Consider the following 12,839-nt stretch of genomic DNA (forward strand, 5'->3'; position numbering starts at 1 on the left):
GATTGCCAACACCTGTGCTTTGCCCAAGGTTATATAAGACCTCGTTAACAACAGCTCGGCGCGAAGTAAACGCTCAGTGTCTTCAACGCTGTCGTTCTACCAAGCCTTTTGTTTACGTATCGGATTTCCCTGGTTCACGGATTCTTTTCTTGTACCTGACCACAATTCTCTGGATTAGCCCTTTTGGATTGTTTACGCTACGTTAACTGGACAGTGTCAGTCGTCACAGACTTCTCACGCCGGTGAATTCCGCGTCTCCCTGCTGCTGCTCTGCTCGCGCTTGTCTCCTCGCAAGGTAACGTTACAGATTACTTCGCCTACTATGGAGGCAGCGGGTACCCCGGACTGGCAAAGCGCCTATTACGAGCAAAACCGAGCGATAAATGCGCAGCAGGCTCAGATAGTATACTTGACCCAGAGATTGGAGCGCCTAAGCGCTTCCGGGGGTCAAACTGCGTCCCCCCCCGCTGCTAATGTCCCTCCTCCAGCGTTTTCTCATGCATATGTCCCACCAGTGCCAGTGGTGCCGGTCCCAGCCGCGCCGGTGGTACACTGTCCGCCATTACCCACACCGGAGCGCTACACTGGTGAGCCACGGCAATGCAAGGGCTACATACTGCAGAGCTACTCATCGGAAGCGCCCTGGAATGGGCTACGGCAGAGTGGGAGCGAGGAGGTGGGAAAAGACCATCATTATCGGACCTCTTCTCCCGATTCCAACGCGCCTTTGACCATTCCCCTGATGGCTGGGAGACCGGCCGGGAACTCCTGGCGATCACGCAGGGCTCATGTGACATGGTAGACTATGCATTGGAGTTCTGCACCATCGCTGCAAGAAGCGGATGGAATGAGCCGGTGTTGAAAACCGCGTTCCGTCAGGGGCCTCAACCCCGAGCTGGTTCGGGAGCTGGCGTGCCGGGGTGAACAGCTGACCCTCAATGACCTCATCAACCTGGCAGTACGGTTGGATTGTCTACGCCGTACGAACCGCCCCGCACGGTGGAGCACCCTTCCACCCGAGCCAGCTCTGCCAGAGGAACCCATGCAGCTCGGCCGCACCCGAATCTGGGAGGAGGAGAGAGAGAGATGACGTAGAGAGTCGTGGTGCTTCTACTGCGGCAAGATCACCCACGCCGTTCGCCAGTGTCCACATAGGAGGCCACGGTCAACTGAGGGGAGCACAGCCAGCCAACCTCATCATTCCTGGGTGAGTCCAATCCAGTTTTTTAACTCTCATGTCTTTGTCTTGCCTGTGGTGATCAGATATTCAGGTTAGTCTGTTGTCCTTGCAGCGCTCATCGACTCCGGAGTGGCCGAGAATTTCGTAGATGAGAGAACGGCGCAGACTCTCGGCCTCCCTATACGGCCCCTACTCCAACGTCGGGAGGTTCAATCGATCGACGGGTCCCCAATAGGGGGCGGTTCATATCACACTGCACAGCTCCGATCAGCCTACAAATTAGTGCCCTTCACCACGAGACCCTCGTCCTGTACGTCACTTTTCCACCAGGCACCCCATCATTCTCAGCCTGCCCTAGCTCGAACGCTACAACCCTCAGTTATCATGGGCGGACAAGCAGGTTACCAAGTGGTCCCCATACTGTCTATGACACTCCTTCACTGGCCCTATGGTTCCCGTGGCCACCATGATGGTGGAGAGTCCCCTGTCTCCTGTCCCTGTCACCGTCCCCCGCCAGAATATCGTGACCTCAGTGAGGTATTTAGCAAGGAAAGGGCGAGCGGCTTACCACCACACAGGCCCTCCGACTGTGCCATAGACCTCCTTACCCAGAGCTAGCCCACCGCGGGGCCGAATGTACCCACTCTCCCAAGCTGAACATCGGGCCATGGAGGAATACATTCAGGAGGCTCTCCAACAGGGGTATATTTGGCCGTCTACATCTCCCGCGTCCACTGGGTTCTTTTTTTGTAGAAAAGAAGGGAGGGGGCCTTCGACCATGCATCGATTATCGGGGTCTCAACCAGGTGACAGTGAAGTACCGTTATCCCCTGCCTCTAGTACCCGCAGCCCTGGAACAGCTAAGGTCCACGACCTTTTTCATGAAATTAGACTTACGCAGTGCTTACAACCTGATCCACATCAGGGAGGGAGACAAGTAGAAGACGGCCTTTATCACCACCTCAGGGCACTACGAGTACCTGGTCATGCCGTATGGGCTCGCTAACGCTCCCTCATTTTTCCAGAAACTGATCAATGACATCCTGAGGGACATGCTGGGGCGGTGCATCGTGGCCTACATCGATGACATCCTAGTGTATTCGACATCCTATGAAGAACATACCAGGCATGTCCGTCAGGTGTTGCACCACCTGCTGCAGTATCAGCTATACGTGAAGGCAGAGAAGTGCGAGTTCCACCAGCGCACCATCTCTTTCTTGGGGTATGTCATTAGTCCGGAAGGGGTCGCCATGGACAAACGCAAGGTTCAGGCGGTGGTGGAGTGGCCCACTCCCCGAACCATCAAGGAATTGCAATGTTTCCTTGGCTGTGCGAACTTTTATCAGCGATTCATCCAGGAGTTCAGTAAAATAGCACAACCCCTGACGTCCCTCCTGTGGGGTAAGCCTCGGCGACTCCGTTGGGACCCCGACACCCGGGGGTCTCTGGATAAGCTTAAGCGGGCATTCACTATGGCCCCCATCCTCCGACATCCGGATCCCTCACGACCGTTCGTCGTGGAGGTTGACGCGTCTGAGACGGGAATGGGGGCCATACTGTCCCAGCGGTTCGGGGACAGACCCAAGTTGCACCCCGTGACCTTCTTCTCACAAAAACTGTCGCCCGCTGAACGAAATTATGATGTGGGGAACCGTGAACTCCTGGCCGTCAAGTTGGCCCTAGAGGAGTGGAGACACTGGTTGGAGGGGGCCGACCATCCGTTCATGATTTACACTGACCATTAAAATTTAGAATACTTGAGAACCGCCAAGCGGCTCACGCCCCACCAAGCACGCTGGTTTCTGTTCTTTTCCCGGTTCCAGTTCACTCTGTCATACAGGCCGGGAACAAAGAACTCGAAGGCCGATGCTCTGTCCCGAATACACTCTCCTGAACGTCGAGCAAACCACGATGAGTATATCGTGCCCCCCTCCAGTATTGTTGGCAGCATAGAGTGGGTTCTAGATCAAGCCTTAGCTCGCTTCCCCAGATCACTAGTTCCAACAGCCTGTCCTCCCGGGAGACAATTCGTGCCCACGCGCTACTGTTTGGAACTTGTCACCTGGACCCACACTCGCGACGGGGCATCCAGGAGCTCGTCGCACTTACCAAATGCTGGCCGAGAAATATTGGTGGCCCCACATGTCCAGGGAGGTGCAGTGCGTCGTGTCCTCATGTTCCACCTGTGCTCAGTCGAAGGTGCCGCGTGCCCTACTAGCCGGGAAGTTGGTATATGTCCCATACCCGTACGCCTATGGTTGCATCTGGCTCTGGACTTCATCACAGATCTGCCGGAGTCTTGAGGTAACACGGTGATACTGGTGGTCGTGGATCGGTTTTCCAAATCGCTACGCCTGATTCCACTGCTGGCGCTTCCATCGGCCTTTGCCACAGCCGAATTACTGTTCCAACATGTTTTCCAATACTTCGGCATTCCAGAGGAGATCGTGAGCAACAGGGGGCCGCAATTCACGTCTCGAGTGCGGGCCAGTTTTTTGGAGAAGATGGGAGTCATCGTTAACCTTACGTCCAGTTATCACCCCCAGGCTAACGGACAGTCAGAACGGGTGAATCAAGAAGTCATACGATTCCTCCGAACATTTTGCGCCACCAAACCGGAGAACTGGAGTCACTTCCTCCCGTGGGCCGAATATGCACAAAACTCCCTACGACACTCCGCCACCCAGCTCACCCCTTTCCAGTGTGTCTTAGGTTATCAGCCGCCTTTGTGTCCCTGGAACGCCTCCCCTACTAATTCACCAGCAGTAGATGAGTGGTTCCACCAGAGTGAACAGGTCTGGGAACGCGCCCATCAACAGTTGGTGCAGGCCTCCCGCATCGCCAAACAAAAGGCGGACAGGCGCCGCAGGAGTCACCCCAACTATCAACCCGGGGACAGGGTGTGGCTTTCCACGAGAGACCTGAAGTCGCCACTCCTGAGTAGGAAACTGAGACCCAAGTATATCGGCGCCTTCCGGATCCTGAAGCAGATTAACGAGGTCATGTACCGCCTGGACCTACCCAAGCACAGCCGCATCGCCCCATCGTTCCATGTCTCTCTCCTCAAGCCGGTGACACCGGGTCCCTTGGCCACAGCGGTTCCGGAGGACTCTCCACCGGAACCACTAGAGATTGAGGGCCGCCCAGCCTACCGCGTCCGCGAGATCTTGGACTCCAGACATAGGAGAGGAGGACTCGAGTATCTGGTAGACTGGGAGGGTTACGGCCCAGAGGAGCAGTGCTGGATCCCATCCCGGGACATTCTGGACGCACACTTGCACGAGGACTTTCATGCTGCTCACACAGAGCGACCGGGACTCCGGAGGAGAGGAAGACCTCGGAGGAGTTCGGCTCCCGGAGTGAGCCCTTTGGGGGGGCTCTGTTACGCCACAGCGAACTCGCGGCTGCAGCGCCGACGAGAACTACATTTCCCAGCCGCGCCTGCGCTCAAGTTCGCCGGAGTACTGATTGCGAACACCTGTGCTTCGCCCAAGGTTATATAAGACCTCGTTAACAACAGCTCGGCGCGAAGTAAACGCTCAGTGTCTTCAACGCTGTCGTTCTACCAAGCCTTTTGTTTACGTATCGGATTTCCCTGGTTCACGGATTCTTTTCTTGTACCTGACCACAATTCTCTGGATTACCCCTTTTGGATTGTTTACGCTACGTTAACTGGACAGTGTCAGTCGTCACAGACTTCTCACGCCGGTGAATTCTGCGTCTCCCTGCTGTTGCTCTGCCTGCGCTTGTGTCCTCGCAAGGTAATGTTACACATCTCATGAACAGAAGAATGAGGAAACTGTAATGCGGTAAATTCCCCAAGACTCAAGATGAGATTAGACTGAGATACTAGCGGTGGAATAAAACTAATCTTCAATTATGAGTACACATGTACACGAACAAGGTTTATTTATTTATTTATTTATTTTAAACAGACAAGTGGATATTAAGTATTCAAATTGTTGTTGTTTTTTGTTTTTTTTTTTAACTGGGCATGGCATCCTGAAATCCTGCTTAGACTGAATTAAGGACATGGCTATAACTTCTTCTCAGAACTCTGCCAGTATAATTTCTCTCTTTGACCATCAACATAGTCATTCCAAATAGTCAGCAGATTATTGACACATCTTGAAACTTATATTGAGTCATATGATTTGGCCTTGAGACCAAATATACTCCTGACCATCCTTGGGTATTTATGTTTTTTTTTTGTTTTTTTTTTAAATGTCTTATGTAGAGAGGGCCTGTGTAGTTGTTGTTACAGGGAAGCTGATTGCTGTGGAAATGATTGATTGGCATTTTCATACAAAACCACTGAGAGTAAAGCTGAGCATGAGTGTCCTGGAGATTAGACACACAGAAAATAAAACCCTTCAACCATTAAAGTAAAAAATGAAAGCCCAAATGGCTGTCTGTGATAGTGAACACGGAGCAGAGGAAGGAGGAAGTAAACCTGTCAGATGTCACTGTGGTTGAATTCTGGCAAACGACCAAGAAACATATAACATATCTTGACGCTTCAACTTTAAGAAATCCTACATTTTATTTTAGTAAAACATCATGGGAATATTTGTATTTACTTTCCAGTACTACCTTGGGGTCTGCCTGAAAACATCGTGTTAGGAAAGGAGCCAGTTTAAAAAACAAGTCTGCTTAAAAATGTCTAAAACCTTTATCTCACACCGTGAATATCACGCTTCGACCACGTTTTCTGATAGCTACAGCGAAATGGACTTAATCCAAATCAATTCAGTTTGACATTATATACTGACTCTCAGAATGATTCAGTTAAATTAGGTTTTCACCCTTGTTCACTGTACCGTTTTTTTTTTTTTTTTTTTTTGTTTTAAACACACCTGCACTTTATGAAATCATAAAACCACCTCTATTTTGGGAGCAACATCTAAAAAAAAAAAACCCAAAACAATCCTCTCAGCTGTGCAAGCGCATGTTCTGATCAGAAATGCAGATTCACTTCCACTTTTCAGCTCTACTCTGATTTGGAAGAGTAAAGAAAAACAAAAAACAGATTTTCTATACAGATAAATAAAACGTACATATATTGTGTAAACGTCCATATATTGTATAAATAAAACGTCCATATATTGTGTTCACACTTGTTCCACAATGCATTCCACATTCATCTGTGGCTGTTTGTAGAAACAGATATAAATCATCTCTAGTGTTCTCCATCCATACATCCATCGTCTATACCGCTTACCCTTTTCAGGGTCATGGGGAACCTGGAGCCTATCCCCGGGGAGCATCGGGCACAAGGCAGGGTACACCCAGGACAGGGTGCCAATCTCTAGTGTTCTATTAACCATTAAAGTGATTTGTTATTATTCCAGTAAGCGTTGCTTCTCCCAGTCCAACAAGGGAGCACAACCCAGCTTGTGGTGGATCGACAGTTCCGGCTGATGGTGGTGGTGTAATGGTGTGAGGAATGTCTTCTTGAGTGTCTTTATACTATGTTGTTGCTGGTCTCAGATGGGATCTTGTGTATGCAGGCTGAAAAAGAAATAGTTTGATCTGCCATCTAGTGGTATTGTATAAATAAAACGGTATCAGTTTGTAACACTGCTGTAAATAATTGTTTAAAGGGTCATGAAACCTCCCTCTTTCAGCTCAAGTCTACCTCTCAGTGTTTTTGAAAAATGCAGATTAAATTAGCGTGGTTGGCTGTGCGAAGAATAGAGGGGGAGTGGGCGTGGCGGTTTAATTAGCTCAAAAGGCAAGTAAAACTGTCAGTTAAAATTAGACACACACCTCATTTGAAGGGATAGAAAAGTCCTCGGGACTGAGTACCGCATCATTGTGTAAAAGCAAACTGCTTTGATGAGCAAGTCTGAAGTCCACCTTTCTCCAATTCTCATAGCTCTCACGAGAAAACACACTCGAACTCTTACACCATTGAAACAAACACCTGCGACCCATTTGAATGCCCCTCTCAGCTACTAACGAAAAAGATTCTACGAAAGCATCACGTGCTGTTATGAATAATTAAGCGACAGCATCTTCTCATAGGATAAGAACACGCAGGCTCATGAATAATTATGAGTCATGCCAATTCATCGAAGTACTATAGTACATTGCCAAGTCACTTCCTGTGACCAAGATTTTAAACCAGGAAGACGAAAATAGTGGGAAAAATGCTCAAAATTAATGAGTTTTCTCCTACAATTAAAAAAGTAACGTATGCTAAGATTGTCTTTCATGATGTGAGATACGAACACCTCTGTTAAAATCTCTGAAAATGTAGTTTAGTGTTTCATTACGCTTTAAGAATACATCATCAGAATGCTATATTAGGCTGTGCTAAGTTGTTACCCAAAAAGACTTGAGCAAAAGCTTCCGTACACTTAGGACCATCTGGCTTTATAATACACAGCTGGAGAAGAATAATGATTTATAGCTTCTGCGTCCAGTGTCACACAGAACAATGTCCACTGTTAAAAACGCTATACATACTAATGCCTCATTCTACTAGCAACTATGAACAGGTTCCTACTTTAAATGTTCCTCAGAAGCAGACAATAAAGTCCACTACTGTGGACAAGAAAGTAGAACTGAACTTCAATCAATTGAATTGATTTTCCATTGTGTAAAGCAGGGGTGTCAAACTCATTTTAGTTCAGGGACCACATAGCCTAATTAGATGTCAAGTGGGCCGGGCCAGTAAAATCACAGCATAATTACCTATAAATAACAATAAGTCCATGTTTTCCCTTTGTTTTCATGCAAACAAGTACAAGTACATTAGGAAAATCTTCATATTTAATGAAATATCATCAAAACATATCATGAACCTCAGATTTCTTAAGACAAACATGCAATTTGCTTCTGATTATCATTTACATGTGTGCATTACAACTGGTCACAGTGTTTGTACAAATGCAAAAAACTTCACAGGTATTTGGAACTGACAAATATAGTACTGCACTTTAAAATTTATGGCATTACATGAACAATAGGATTCCACCAAACCAAACTCTTTTGTAGTGAAGCTGTTGGCTAACATTAAACTGCACATTTTTAAACTATTACCCATTCATCTCTGTGAATAAATAGGAAGTGGTCCATTTTTTTTTTTTTGAAAACTCTACACTCTGTATCCACTTTTCTCCTTTTTGACAAAGACATTTTGGCTAATGAGGGTGTGGGGACGAGTAGAAAACAGCAGAAGGCGCATTGCTGCCATCTGCTGTTCGGCCTGAGTCCCAGAGATGTGCCGCGTCTTCTACTCTGACTAAAACAGTGCGCCCCTAGCGGATAATTTAGATTTAACTTAGATTGAACCCCCTAGCGGGCCGTACGTCTGACACCCCTGGTGTAAAGGAACTTGATAAAGACCCACCCCGATTCCCAGAACTAACATAAAATTTATTTCATTTGTTTGGTGCAAATTTGTCACACTATTTAAGATAGATTTCCTACTTTTGTGTATCGACAGCATGGAAAAATCTTCTTTAAACCAGATCAATGAACAATATTCCCATTTTAAAATACCTAATAAAACTTTCATACTTTGCTGACCTGTATTTAACTTAATTTGGCTTTACATAGTCCAAGATGTTCCACTCATTATATCGTCAGGTAATAAAACCCAAGTCATATAAGTGAATAAATGTAAAATTAACAAATAACTCAAGGTTATTACTTGTCCTCTACATTTCACTCATACCAAATTTTATGACAAATGACAGATTCTTAAAAAAAAAAATTTTTTTAAACAAACACTTTTTATTTTGGTCCCGAATTACACGGTAATTTAGTCAAAAAGTCCGAATCCCATGTCGTCGTCAGATTCTTCGGACTCCTCTTTCTTCTCCTCCTTCTTCTCCTCAGCTGCAGCTGAAAAAGTACAGTAGGAGAACACTGAGCTACTGAACACTCAGACACCCCAGCTCTGCTGCAAGATTTTGTCTTGACAACGCAGTGTATAAAACGTCAGGTGTGCAGGAGAGCCACTAACCTGCAGGAGCTGCGGCTCCTCCAGCAGCGGGAGCACCGGACGCCGCCACCGCAACCGCGCCACCAGCTGGCACGCTGGCCAGTTTACTGTAACCTGACAGAGAAAATGAGAACGCAGATTAAAAAACCACAGTGCATTAACGCAAGGATGCGATTTAAACGTGTTCGGGGTTTCCCGACGTTAAGTCGCTGCTCCCTCGTAGGGACAAAAGAAATAATAGAGGGCCCTTAGCAAACATCCCTTTATGTAAAAGACATTTATTGATGGCAGCTTAAAGCATTTGGACAGAGACTCACCTTGAGCAATCACATCCTCGACTGATTTGCCACTGAGTTCTGACACGACCTGTGAAAATAGGGTTAAAAATTTTATTTTTATGACAACACGAAGCACAAAAGGACACATTTGGGCTCTGGCTCGTGAATGCATCTCTGATGTTTTAAGGAACCGGAACGAGAGAGAAGGCGCAGACACTGGACACGCCTTCCGTAAATGTTCAATATATTCCCTTTTTAAATCCATTTATGCAGCATGTCTGCCGCACAGATCCTGTGATCAGCTGTTACTATAGAAACGATAACGTATTCAAACGAGCACATTGATATAAACCTACTGTATGAGTCGTGCCATTATACAGAAATAACACACACCTTCTGACCAGATTCAAGAACCCGAGAGCCACACTGTGGTATAAGTTTAAGTGTAATACGATAGGAATCTCCAGCAACAGAATCACTTTTAAAGACCCAGAAGGGTCATTTTTATTCTCCCCTCAGCTCACCTTCTGCATGCGGGTCTCGTCAGCCTCGATGCCGACGCTCTCCAGGATCTTCTTGATGTCGCTGCCAGTAGGGTTCTCTTTGCCCCCGAGGGCAGACAGCAGGTAAGCAGCTACGTAACGCATCCTTCATTTAATAAAATAAGACACGCAAAGATCTTTTAATCCAAGACATACAGCCGGTCATAAATCACAGCACATTCATGCAAACCATGTATACACTGCATGTCTCTTCTTCTACATTCTGGCTCCAACGTACGTGTTTCCATTCTTAATTAAGAAATAAAATACTAATTTAAACAAATGTTTAATTTATATAGCTCCTCTCACACACCCAGGATCTGTCTACACTCCATACGTTTACATGGACAACAATAATCCGCTGTTAACCCGATTAAGACGAAACTAGCATGTAAACAGTGATTATTGATGACCTTAATCCGACTAAAGTCATACTCGAAGTAAACACAAATCGAATGAAAACATGTGGATTATTGAAGGAAATTGCAGACACGTACACACCTTAATCAGAATATTGTCTTATTCAGAATAAGGTCAATGATTAGATTACTGCTGTCTGTGTAAACGTAATCTATGACGAGACAAGCTGGAAGATAAAACTGTAGGACCATAACTTATCTTTGTATGCAAGTGTGTATGCTTGATTATTATTTTATGTGTTTTATTTATATATATATATATATATATATATATATATATACACACAGCTGTGTTTTAGATTTGAAGACTAACATCTGAGCATTAAGTGTGTATGTGTATATATATAGATCTTTACAACAAAATTAATCCCTAAAATTGAATAACATTTCGAGTAAGAGGGTTTCAGAAGTTTTTGTTTTTTAATTAATGCTTCTGAAAGTTAAAAAAAAAAACAACTTCTGAAACCTTCTTACTCGAAATGTAATTCAATTTTAGGGATTAATTTTGTTGTAAAGGTCCATAGAGATATATATATATATATATATATATATAGAGATATAGATATATATATATATACATACACACACACACATATATATTCCGCAAACATTAGCCGGTTTTTTAAAAAAAATTTTTTTACATAAACCCTGTACTGATCTACAACACAGCAGCAGGAGCTAGCCTGAAGCTTACAGCTAACGCGAAAAATATAACTGCCGTTTTTTTTGTGTAAATTCAGCTCGACTTCACAGTCTCACAGAGTAATTCTACACACACACACACAAAACAAACAAACTGACTTTATTTCATATTTTCAAACAAAATACAACTTTATCTGAACACTCACTTCACGGAGAGCAGTGGGGTAACGTGTTCACCACAGAGCGCGTGCAGGCGGAAAGGAAGTAGACCGGGCCCGGAAACCGGACGTAGTGGCGGGAACCACGGTCACGTGATCAGGCTGAAGCGCTTATTGGTAGAAAGCCACGTCTCTCTCTCTCTCTCTCACACACACAATTTCAAAGTGCTTCAATATACACAAGAAAGGATGATGATGATAATAATAATAATAATAACAATAATAATAATAATATAAAGTGTAATCAATCAGTGTGTAACTAAATATGTGTAACTAACATTTGGATATGTTAAAGTACAATTAATATGTATAACCAACATTTAGAATTATTACTATTACAGTGTTCTATGGTTCTAGATTATGCTTCTAAATATTGATTGCACATATAGTGTAAGAAAACTTCTATGTTTTACAGGTGTTTTTCTGTGCTCCTGGGTCTGTGTGAAACTTGAGAGAGAGAGAGAGAGAGAGAGGGAGAGAGGACGGGGGATTAAGGATTGAATGCGTCTGAGATAAAAGTGAAAAGCATTCATGGGAAGTTGGGAAAGTGTTGTTTTTTTTTTCTTTCTGTGAGTAATACTAGAACAAGAAATGTTCCAAGATATTGGTTTTGTAGAATTGTTTGGTTGTTCTTCTGGTTGTTGTCGATGTGATCCAGAAAGGAAACTGGAGGTATGGTGATTTATTAAGGAGGAAAAGATCCTCCAGTTACTTAGAAACTCGACAGACTTGGAAAAAATTTCACTGTCATTAGGAATTGTGAAAACTCACGCTTGCCAAGCACAGATTTGGCTTATTTTTCTTGGTTAATACATGATGAGTCATCCCTAATTTAATATCATTTAATGTACATGAAATGTGCATAATGTTTTTTAATTGTGGAGATTGATTTTTCTGTTTTCAACCCCATCTTTTAGCTTTTCTTGTGCTCCAGGTCAGAAATCTGTTAATCAGAAATCTGGTTCAGCTGCAGCCATGTTTGTAGGCCACAGTGCACTATGGGAAATAGAGTTCCTGGCATGAGTAAAACCCAACGCCAACTTAATGTGATCTGATGCAGTTTAAATGAAGTGGATATATTTATAAAGTGAATTTTTTTTATGCTTTTCACAAATGGCACTCAGCAAAGGAAACTGATTTGTGTTAAATTGAAATAACACTCAGATGATAAAATTTTATGTTAGACTAGTTAAATATATATACTTATTACTCCTAGATATATTAGATATATTTAAAGAAAGTGAACAAAATTTAAATGTGTCATATATTTGAAGGGTCTGAGTAATATTTTGAGTGTGGTGCAGAGTAACACATTATAAGTTAATAAGGGAAAAAAGCGTGCATGCAAATTTAAGGTACTACCCTTTTAAAATAAACACTATTATTGTACACAGTAAAAAACATCAATTCAATAGATTGTTTTGCATAAAAATGAGCAGGATAAAAGAGACTAGGGAAATGTAAATACATATCTAAACCTCATATACTCTTTTTTTTTTTTTTTTTTTAGTTCTGTAGTATTGGGATTATCACTCGTTAGCATAGATGTTATGTTAACTTATTACATCACAAATAGTCTTAGAGTAAAGGATTTTTTCCCCCCATT

General features: G+C 44.1%; 1 protein-coding gene across 1 annotated transcript; it reads right to left on the bottom strand.

Moving 5' to 3' along the window:
- Positions 1 to 7,939: 7,939 nt before the first annotated feature.
- Positions 7,940 to 11,356, bottom strand: rplp2l (ribosomal protein, large P2, like). Its single transcript, XM_053634646.1, has 5 exons — positions 11,222 to 11,356; positions 9,937 to 10,060; positions 9,452 to 9,500; positions 9,156 to 9,248; positions 7,940 to 9,034 (listed from the first exon to the last, which is right to left on the bottom strand). Exons 2-5 carry the CDS (start codon positions 10,057 to 10,059, stop codon positions 8,952 to 8,954), a joined length of 348 nt encoding a protein of 115 aa, XP_053490621.1. The 5' UTR covers position 10,060; positions 11,222 to 11,356; the 3' UTR covers positions 7,940 to 8,951.
- Positions 11,357 to 12,839: the final 1,483 nt, after the last annotated feature.

This window comes from Ictalurus furcatus, chromosome 10 (assembly GCF_023375685.1).
Source record: "Ictalurus furcatus strain D&B chromosome 10, Billie_1.0, whole genome shotgun sequence".
NCBI lineage: Eukaryota > Metazoa > Chordata > Actinopteri > Siluriformes > Ictaluridae > Ictalurus > Ictalurus furcatus.

Coding starts and splice junctions, on each gene's coding strand:
- rplp2l (XM_053634646.1), bottom strand. CDS start 10,059: ATGCGTTACGTAGCTGCTTACCTGCTGTCTGCCCTCGGGGGCAAAGAG. Junction 9,501..9,936: donor ACGAGACCCGCATGCAGAAG/GTGAGCTGAGGG, acceptor CTATTTTCACAG/GTCGTGTCAGAACTCAGTGG. Junction 9,035..9,155: donor AGGAGCCGCAGCTCCTGCAG/GTTAGTGGCTCT, acceptor GTACTTTTTCAG/CTGCAGCTGAGGAGAAGAAG.